We start from the raw sequence: 10,810 nt of genomic DNA on the forward strand, positions 1-10,810 counted from the left end.
TATTGGATTTGACAATCAGGAGGTTATTAGAGACCTTTTTCAGAAGAACAATCTTGGTAAAGTAGTAGAAATTGCAGTCAGATTAGAATTGGTTGAGGAGTTAATTTGGGGAGACATACTAGAGATAACTCTTTAATGAAGTTTGTTGAGAAGGTTTTTTGTAGGTATAGACTAGCTTGTCCTAAAATTTACATGGAAAGGCTAGAATAGCTAAAATAATTCTTACAGAAGAATAAGTGGGAAGAATCAGTCTATCTGGTTTTAGATCTTTATTTAGCTACAGTAATCAAGACAGTATGGTTTTGGAGGGGAACATAGACACAGGTCATTGGTACAGAATAAAAAACCCAGAAGTAGATTAAACCACAGCCTACGCATCTTTGCCAGAGGTGCAAAAGCAATTCAGTAAAGAATTGCTTTTTCACGTGCACACTTAGCGCATGTTAAGAGAACTTTAAGGTCTATAGATTGTACCAATGTCAATTTTCTGGTTTTGCTTTTGTACAGTGATGTAAGATGTTACCATTGAAGAAAGCTGGGTGAATGATACACAGGACTTCTTTCTACTGTTTTTGTAACTTCCTGTGAAGCTATAATTATTTTGAAATAAAAGTTTAAAAAAAATTTGCTGGGAAGAATAGAAATGCAATGTTAGTTGGAGGGATATGAGGTTGAGAGTGGGGTTTTTTTGTTTTAATTTTGCTTTTATAGAAAAGATAGGGAACATAAAACACGTATATATGTTGATGAGAATGATCATAAAAGGAAGGAATTGGTGATACAAATGAGGGAAAAATTACCAGAGCAAAATATGTCTTAAATCATTTTCTTGAAGGCATTAAAAATACTATTTACATATTTTTATCTTACTATTTATAAATCAGATTATCTTTACAACTTTTTGTAAATTATTGTAAAGGTAAATGTGGTTATCTTATGATACACTCCTTTAATTTTCTAAAAATTCCACATGGTTTTGTGTTATGGAACTAGATCACTAAAAAAATGGAATTCCAAGGGTTTTTATCATCCTTGCTAATGTTCATTTTTAAATAACTGTAAGAGTTTTATAGGTCACTTTTTACGGTTTTCTCTTCCAGATTTTTATTCAGTATAGTTAGGTCATTAATTTTCCTTTAACTAAAAAGCTTTATATACACATATGTTTTTGAATAACCATAATAGTTTACCATTTAATAATTAAATGAATCATGGTTCTGTTTTGCATTATGGCATATAGTATATTTTAATCTCTGTATGTCTTACCAAACTATTCTGTTTTGTCCAGAGTATAGTAATATCGAAATGCTCAATACAAATTACTGCTCTTTATTTTAGGGATACGGCAGGCCAGGAGCGATTTCACACCATCACAACTTCCTACTACAGAGGTGCAATGGGTATCATGCTAGTATATGACATCACCAATGGTAAAAGTTTTGAAAACATCAGCAAATGGCTTAGAAATATAGATGAGGTAAGACCTAGAAATTGCATAAACCTTTTGTAAACAAACATTTGTGTGCTTAGTTGAGAAGAAAAAGTATTTTAATTCAGCAGTCCCCAACCTTTTTGGCACCACGGACCGATGCTCCTATGAGAATCTAATGCCCAATGATCTGAGATGGGGCTGAGGCGGGGATGCTAGCGCTGGGGAGCAGCTGCAAATACAGATGAAGCTTCACTTGCTGGCCCGCTGCTCACTTCCTGAAGTCATTATTATTGAGCATTTCTGCTTCCAAATATGTTATGTTTGTTTTCTTTTACCTTTTCCTTAAATTTTGGGGCAGGTCTATCTAGAACCTCATTCAAGGCAGTTACTAAATTACCACAAAACTCTGTACAGCCATCTTATAAGATGGCCCCAAATAGAAGCAACCGATGTTTTTGCACACCTCTCTAAATGAATTCTTTCTTGGTAGATTTTTATTGAGTGAAAGGATTACATTTCAGCAGTAATTTTAAAACTTATTTTTAAGTTACAGAAATGTCAGATCACTTCTAGACATTTTGAAAGCTACAGAGTACTAATACAATAAAAACTTAACCAAGAAAATAGTGCCATATCATTGTGTTTGAAGATGTCAGTTTTTCTGAGGTAAAGTTGTATGTCAAGCATGTCTGTTTCTGTGTACAGCATAAGTAGTTTCTTGTTGGGATTATTTTTCATATCTGATTGCTGACTTTTAGATTTTGAATTTCATTAAGACTAACTCCTTAAATAAGTTTTGGCTGGGTACACAAGACCAAGTCTTAAGCCAGTATTAGAGCCAAGTTAATGATATCTTCAATGGCAGAAATCTGTTAGTATTTAAGAAACAGCAATACACAGATATTGAAACAAAAAAGGCTCTGTTTTGGATTTCCTTAGTCTTTATTTTAAAAGTGGTTTGACCAAGTAGCATGTGTAATAAGAGCAATTTAGATACTCTGCAGTGTTGCTCCAGCAACATCCCATTTCCTGATTCTGTGACATCAACAGGATGTCCTAAATTTAATCCTATTCTGACACTAACTACCCAAACTTAGTGTGAGACTCCAGAGATTTAAGGACTCGGTCCTACAATACTGCCCTTCCTTTAAATGCAAGACTTGGGTTTCCCAGGCTACCCACACTTTTATTTAACTTGGCTGCAAATTTGAGGGTTCCCATAACCCACTTGAAGATTTAATAGTTTGCTAAAATGACTCAAAGAACTCAGGAAAGCACTATACTTATAATTTTATTATGAAAGATAAGACTCATCTGAATGGAAGGGTTGCATAGGCAAGGTATGGGAGTTGGGGAAATCAGAGCTTCCATGCCATCCCTTGGCATGTCACACTCTTGGCACCTTGATATGTTCACAAACCTCATTGGTTCCTTTTTAATTTAGGTTCCATTACATAGGTATGGTTAATTAAATCATTGGCCTTTGGTGGCTAAACTTAATCTCCAGCCCCCTTCACCTCATGGTAGTCGGGGGAGGCCTGAAAGTTCCAACCCTTGATCACACATTTGGTTCCTCTGGTGACCATCCTCCACTGTGAAGCTCTGTGGGAGCCTTACCATGCATCCTTTATTAGCATAAACTTCAGTTAGAAAGGGGCCTGTTATGAATGACAAAAGACAGTCCTATCTCTAAGGAAATTTAGACTACTGTGCCTAGAATGGGGACAAACACCAAATACATGTTTTTTATTATATCATTGTTTTATACACTTAACTTGGAAGGCTAGATGGCTTGTTTCTAAGATATGTAAAATCCAGCCATTAAAAAAGAAAATCTGTTTTTCTGACATAAGCGATTAGCTTTGCCTATCTTTGTTGTAGAAATTAAAACTTAAACTAAATGAAAGGTAAATAAGTTGATGCAGCAACTTTTTAAAAAGAATTATATATCTTAATCAAGAGGAATTTACCTAGGATGCAATGGTGGTCCAGCATTTGAAAACAATGTAATACATTAGAATAGTAAAAGACAAAAACTATACGATCATGTCAGCAGACACAGATGAAAACATGTGACAAAATCCAACACCCTTTCTTGGTAAAAACACTCGACAAACTAGAAATAGAAGAGAACTTCCTTAGCTTAATAAGGACATCTATGAACATTCCACAGCCAACATCATACCTGCCCCCTACAATCAAGAACATGACAAGGGTGCTTTCTCTGGCCACTGCTGTTTAGTATTGTATTGGAGAGTCTAGCTAGGGCAGTTAGGCAAAGGAAAAAACCAGTGTTACTGAGATTGCAAAGTAAAACTCTTCTTTATAAATGATGTGATCTTGTGTATAGACAATCCTAAGGATTCCACACACACACCAAAAAATTAGCTATTAGAACCAGTAAGCAAGTTCAATAAATCTAGAACTAGACAACATTATATAATTGGAAAATAATATCTGACAAGTCTTTGGAATTGTGTTTCTCTAGGTAATTTAAGAATTTGTGTTTTAGCATGAGTTGGTTTCAGGGTGATTGTTTTAAAACTTTCAGACTATTGAAATGACACCATAAATTGAGCAAAAGTCATTTTAGGGGACTATTAAGCCATAATTCATGGTAGTGTGTTAATAAAATTTGTGTTCTGTTTTAGCACGCCAATGAAGATGTGGAACGAATGTTACTAGGAAACAAGTGTGATATGGATGATAAAAGAGTTGTACCTAAAGGAAAAGGAGAACAGGTAAAAAGCTCTGAGTGAAGCTAATGTGCTGCCTTTTCCTTGTGAAGATAGTGTTGCCTTTGATTGTTTTTACAGTAGTGGTAATGGCGTGCGCTGAGCCATTTACATTGTTAAGTACTGTTAGAAACAGTAGCTTATCATTTAAGTGAATTTTTTTTGACATATTCAACAGGTATAAGAGAACTAAACCTTTAGAGAATTAAATTTTTAACCTTGTTTAAATTACAAAGAGGGAGAAATATAAATCAGTGATTCTCAGTTATTTTAATTTAAAACTTTAAAGAAATGTATTAGTTAATATGATTCCAGGACGTGGTTCCATACTGTAGCGGTTAGCACGTCTGCTTTTCACACAGAAGGTCCTGGGTTTATGCCTCAGTGGAGCCACGGTCCATGGTCTACAGCCCATGCCACCCTGAACAAGCCCGATGTCTGATCTCAGAAGCTAAGCAGGGTCGGGCCTGGTTAGTACTTGGATGGGAGACCCTAGGAAGACCAGGTGCTGTAGGCATAAATAATAATAATAAATTTAAAAATATATGTATATATGATTCCATAGTTTGACAAGCAGTAGCCTGTGACAGCAGAAATTAGGTACTGCTTTAGGTCATTTGGAACTTCTCTTAAGTTTGCACATAGAGTCGGCCTTCCACATCCATGGATACAAAACCCAGGGATATGAAGGGCCGAGTGTATATTTACTGAAAAAATCCACATTTAAGTGGGTCTGCGTTGTTCAAGCATCAGCTGTACCTCTTTTAGACTATCTGAGATACACTCCTGGAGTGAAGAGAGGATTCTTTCATTTTGTTTGTTTGTTGTTTGTTTTTGAAATAACTTAACTGGTCTAATCTTGACCCATTGAAATGATGTTTGTTTTATTTAACCTAGTCGAGACTGCCTTTAGAATAATATTACTATTTCCTGTAAGATGGCAACCTATATTTGATAATTTTATGATATTTTGCTTCTATTTTAGATTGCAAGAGAGCATGGTATTAGATTTTTCGAGACTAGTGCAAAAGCAAATATAAACATCGAAAAGGCCTTTCTCACATTAGCTGAAGATATCCTTCGAAAGGTAAGTTCCTGTCTTTACTTACTGCTAAGGTGCCCAATGTCTTAATTGTACATTTAGTCTTTTCTAAAGTATTGGATTTACATACAGAAACTGGGTTTGGGTAGTATTGTTTCAAATTGTTTATCCATCATCAATATCTAATCCTCCAAAGTGAAGTAAGGAACTCGAGGAGCCGAAAGCCATCTAGAAATAGTGACAGCAGTATTCCAAGCTCCCACATTCACTCTCTAATCCCCAGCTTCCTGCTCTTTTTTTTCTAGCTGTCTGGTCCATTGTGTTGTGGCTCTTCTGTTTACTTTTTGATTTATTTCTGTTATACATCCTTTGCATTCCCATAGATAAATTTTTTAAATTTAAAATAAGTGGTGAATCTATTATGTAGTTATTGTTACATATATCACTATACATATAGTGATACTGTAGCACTAATGTGTAGTCATTATCAAATGTTCAAGTAAGGGTCATGAATATATTATATACTGAATAAATAGTCCATCCCCAAATCTCATTTAGCCAATCATTTCAACCTGGGATGTAAAAAAAAAAAAATTCTGAAAATGTGATCTCGGGGAATTCTTTTTACCTTCAGGTTAGTTTCTGAGTTTGTGAATCCCCAAACCTGCCAGTACAAGTGACTTGTAGCAAAATTGAGAAATCTGATTTTCATATTTTTCTTCAAATGACTAGGTATATATAATAAATAGTTTGGTTATGAGTCCTGAATTCTCTTTCAATCTCTGATATATTTATATGCAAATAAAAATAGAGAAAATCTGACACAAATCCTAAAGGAGAAGCAGATATTATATAGGAGAAAATTTAATTGCTTCTGGTAACCTTTCTGTTTTTATATTTGAAATATTAGTAATTTTTTCAAAAATCAACCTGAAAATTTAAAAAATATATATATAAAACACAAACTAGAGGTGGTATATATCAAATAAAAATCTAGTGAAATTTCTGAGAAACCAAGCAACTTAATTTTTTAGAATAAAATGTTATCTATGGTTGAGTGTTCAAACTGGGTAAAACAGCCATCAGTTATTGCTATTCAGAGTGACTACAAAAGTTGTGCCTTTCCACTTCTGCCACCAGCCTGCATATTGAGCCTGATAATCTATAATGTACTAAGTAATAAAAAGCAAATTCAGATATAATACGTGTAGTGTGAGCTTATTTTTTAAAATTATTTGTAATACCAAACCACATGTGTATGCACGACACGTTTGGTTATAGTTAGCAAATAAAGATTTGGAAGGGTAATGCCTAGCTCTGAGTAGTGAGCACTCCACAGGGAGTGACAGTGGTAAGACGGGGTATGGACAGACTGGCTGATTGGTGGGAACTACTTTGTATTTTAGAGATTGGCAGGTCACAAAGAAAAATTATTTCAGTATTTACAGAAGTTAACACAAAACTCGTTGAAATGTTCTTGTCTCTGCGTTCTTTCTCTTTCTGCATTTTTTTGGTCTTCATTGTTTTTTATTTCTTTCTGTCTATACTGTGTCCCTTGATCTCACCAATCTTGGCATTATGTAGTCATTATATAACCTGCGTCCCAGTGAGGTAGATCTTCCTTGTTATATTAAAGGTTAAAAAATATGGATGCATCAATAAGTAAACATCAGTCCAGTGTCTTCCCCATGTAGGTGGCCCAAATATGAGGCTACATTTTTTTCCCATACACATACCACCATTCAGTGTAGTAATATGAGTTAAAACATCAAATGTAAATTTGCTTAACATTAGTTGTGAAATATAGTAATGATTTCTGACTGGCAACTTTTTGTGCAGTACTTTCTCTCCTGAGTTGATAAAAAGAAAAATTGTACTGAGCTTCAGTCTCAAAAGTAACTAAACAGAAAAGGGCTGTTTCACTTTTCTGAAGTTAGACGTGACTCCAAATTGGTTATATGCATATACTCGATAATGCTTTTCAAGTACTAAATACTCAAGGGTCAGGGCTAGGAGATAACAAAACTTCTATGCAGAAGTGTTAGGGCAGAGAAGATTTCAAAGCAGCTTTATAAAGAAATGCCAGGAGGCCTCTAGACATTTCACATCTTGGAGAGAGCAGGCAAAACGAAGACCAAAAACAAAGCTTCCAAATCTTTTCTTTGCACGGAGAAGAAAATCTATCTCGTGACTGATTGCATTTTGTTACATAAATTAACATTTATAAGAATATTTCTGTTAAATCTTGATTTTTCCATAGCAGTGTTTTTTCATGGGTTACTTTCCTTGTGTGTTTGTTCCAGACCCCTGTAAAAGAGCCCAACAGTGAAAATGTAGATATCAGCAGTGGAGGAGGCGTGACAGGCTGGAAGAGCAAATGTTGCTGAGCGGTCTCCTGTTCCATCAGTTGCCATCCACCACCCTGTTTTCTCCTCTTGCTGCAAAGTTAACCACTCTGTCCATTTTTAACTCTAAAACAGATATTTTTGTTCCTCATCTTAACTATCCAGTTCACCTATTTTATTTTTTCTTTCATCTGTGACTGCTTGCTGACTTTATAATTTTCTTTAAACAAACAAAAAAATGTATAGAAAAATCATGTCGGTGACTTCATTTTTAAGTGTACCTGCTCAGCTCACCACTGCATTTCACTTGTATTATAGTCCAGTTCTTATCAACATTAAAACTTACAGCAATCATTTCAATTCTATTCTGCAAATTGTATAAGAATAAAAGTTAGAATTAACAATTTTATTTTGTACAACAGTGGAATTTTCTGTCATGGATAATGTGCTTGAGTCCCTATATTCTATAGACGTGTAATAGCAAAAGAAACAAACGAAAGCCAGGAAAACACTCATTTTCGCCTTGAATATGTAAATGGGGTTAATTTTGTCCTGTGCCTTATGTGGAAAGGAATTTCTTTGGTTTTCCCTTTTTTTTGTTTTGGTGGAAGCATGTGCAGGAGACATATCATCCGAATATAAACCATTAAAATGTTTGTGGTTTGCTTGGCTGTAATTTTCAAAGTAGTTAATTGAGGACAAAGGATAATACAGAAATGATAGCTTCGGTTTGCTGAATCTCATTTTAAGTGGCCTTGATATTAAAACTATTCCTGCCACAGGTTCTTCTTGGCCACTTTTTCCTTGTGTCTTGTCTTCCTGCATGCTGCTTTATTTGCTTCTTTCTCCCCACCACCCCATGGTATGAGTTATTTAAAAATGAAAGGGGCAAACTAGTAGGTTTGTCAAGTTTAACATAAAGCACTGATTTAACTTGCTAAGTAAACTTAAAGGAAATTCTAACTGCCTACTGTCCAAATGTCAGTTAATTGTGTCTTCCCCTCATTTTGTCTCTTCCCTAAGACTTCACTCCCAGGTCCCTTCATTTGCTGTTTTGTTCATGTTCCTCTTCTCCTTCTCTCTCTGTTCCCTTCCTGTCTCAACCATTGAGTTTATGAAATGGAAGAGTTAATTGCATGCACTAGTGTTTGGAGGGTGTTGTGGTTTGTCTTTCTAATTAGGTGTATAGCCTATTCGCTTTCCTAGAATAAATCTCTTAACCTAAAATTGAGTAAGTAGTCTCCATTTTGGCAACTCCTCTAGCAGTTTGGTAGCCCAGTAAAGGTTGTTTTTAAAAAGGTGGGAAGGAGGAGTGAAATTTATTTACATGTTTGCCAAATATATTGAGATTTGGCCTTCGAAGAACACTTTTTCAGTGTTAAGTTATCTTTACCTTAAGATTTAGAAATACTTTAGTATATTATTAATTTTAAGTCCACTCTTCACATCCCTTCGGAACACTTGTATTACCATGGATTTGGAAAAAGGACATCAAAAGGCTTTCCATGTAAAGATAGGATCTCTAGATATCTCTAACCCTATCCTTTTTTCACTTCATTTCTCTTAGTTTTGCTTCATTGCTTATCATTAGGATAGGGTAAGTTAAGTTTGCTACGCTGCTAGCATCCTAAGATGATACCTTTGTTGAAATAATTGTGAATAGCATGATTCATTTCTAGCAGAGGCTGAGTTTAGGACAGCAGCTTCCATTGAAAAGTCTTTCTGTGTCGTGGATAGCATTTTAATGCCCTCTTGGCTCACATAAATAAACAACATAGAGACATATCTGCTATGAACATCCATGAATTTTTCAGATAGTGCCCTAAAAACAATTTTATATGCCTCACTGGTGGTTGTCCTTAGGTTTTTCCCTCACTTGACTCTATCATTGTTTACTACTAGTAAAAGCAGCATTGCCAAATAATCCCTTTTTTTCCACTAAAAATAATAATGAAATGATGTTAAGCTTCTTGAAAAGTTTTAGGTTAAACCTACTGTTGTTAGATTAATTTTAATGTGTTTGTTGCTTTCCTTTATCTGGAATGTGGCAGTAGCTTTTTTATTTTTAACCTTTAATCCTTATTCAATTCAGTCAGTGACTTAAGGTTTGAGAGCTAAACACTGGGATTTTTGGGTAACAGACTGACAGTTTCGTTGTTTGCATAATTATAATCGGCATTGTACATAGAAAGGATATGGCTACCTTTTGTTAAATCTGCACTTTCTAAATATCAAAAAAAAAAGGGAAATGGAGTGTAAATCAATTTTTGTATAACCTGTTTGAAACATGAGTTTTATTTGCTTAATATTAGGGCTTCGCCCCTTTTTCTGTAAGTCTCTTGGGATCCTGTGTAGAAGCTGTTCTCATTAAATACCAAACAGTTAAGTCCATTCTCTGGTACTAGCTACAAATTCGGTTTCATATTCTACTTAACAATTTAAATAAACTGAAATATTTCTAGATGGTCTATTTCTGTTCATATAAAAACAAAACTTGATTTCCAACTGTGTGGCTTGGTTTTTATTTATGGAATTGAAGATGGAGGATTACTTTGGAAAATAATGCAGAATAGCAAACAATATTAGAGGGCAGAAATAGAAGAGAAATAACTTCCTCAACCTAGGGATAACTGGGAAGGCAATTTCAGGAACTATCTTAGATCAGAAACTACATTAAAAAATAATTATTTGCAGGACACTAAAGCAGATTCACCCTAGTGTCAAAAGAGGCACCACAATTCAAGTTCACATCCCAGCTAACAATACTGGAGGGGACGAATCTTTTTATCAGTGACTCTTTTTACCTGAAAATCTTAAAATATTTTCTACTTTTTTGTGAACCATAAGAGACAGCTTTTTAATATCTAGTATTGTGGAAAGAAATGTTTAATCATGTATTGAGGCCTTATTAGTCAGTAAATGAATGTTTGTTGACAAGATTATCTCTGCTAGAAGGATGACATGTAGAAGGTTTCTCATACCGTAGTGTTTACAGGAATCACCTGGAGTGTTTGTGATACTTCCCCATCCACTCCCCTTCAGCGTATTTCTGATTTGTGTCTATAGTGGGTCCTATGATTCTGCTCTTGAGATTTGTACAGGAAAATAGAACATCTGTAAATGTGTGGAAATCTAGTATAGAAAGCAAAAGAAAGCAATAATCAGCTAAGCATAGACAAGAGCCAAATAATTGTGATCCAGATTTTAAGTACTGTATTGACAGGAGAGCAAGTGCAGTTGGGCAAGAATAGTTGGG

At 34.8% G+C, this 10,810-nt stretch overlaps 1 protein-coding gene across 1 annotated transcript in view; it reads left to right on the forward strand.

Annotated features, from left to right (window-relative positions):
• Positions 1 to 10,059, forward strand: part of RAB10 (RAB10, member RAS oncogene family) — a 57,745-nt gene extending 47,686 nt beyond the window's left edge. Inside the window, exons 3-6 of the mRNA XM_006910292.1 lie at positions 1,339 to 1,477; positions 4,084 to 4,173; positions 5,153 to 5,254; positions 7,513 to 10,059. Coding sequence (XP_006910354.1) covers positions 1,339 to 1,477; positions 4,084 to 4,173; positions 5,153 to 5,254; positions 7,513 to 7,596 — 415 coding nt within the window. The 3' untranslated portion in view covers positions 7,597 to 10,059. The remainder of the gene's footprint in view (positions 1 to 1,338; positions 1,478 to 4,083; positions 4,174 to 5,152; positions 5,255 to 7,512) is intronic.
• The last annotated feature ends 751 nt before the right edge of the window (positions 10,060 to 10,810 follow it).

Source organism: Pteropus alecto, unplaced genomic scaffold, assembly GCF_000325575.1.
Source record: "Pteropus alecto unplaced genomic scaffold, ASM32557v1 scaffold61, whole genome shotgun sequence".
Lineage (NCBI taxonomy): Eukaryota > Metazoa > Chordata > Mammalia > Chiroptera > Pteropodidae > Pteropus > Pteropus alecto.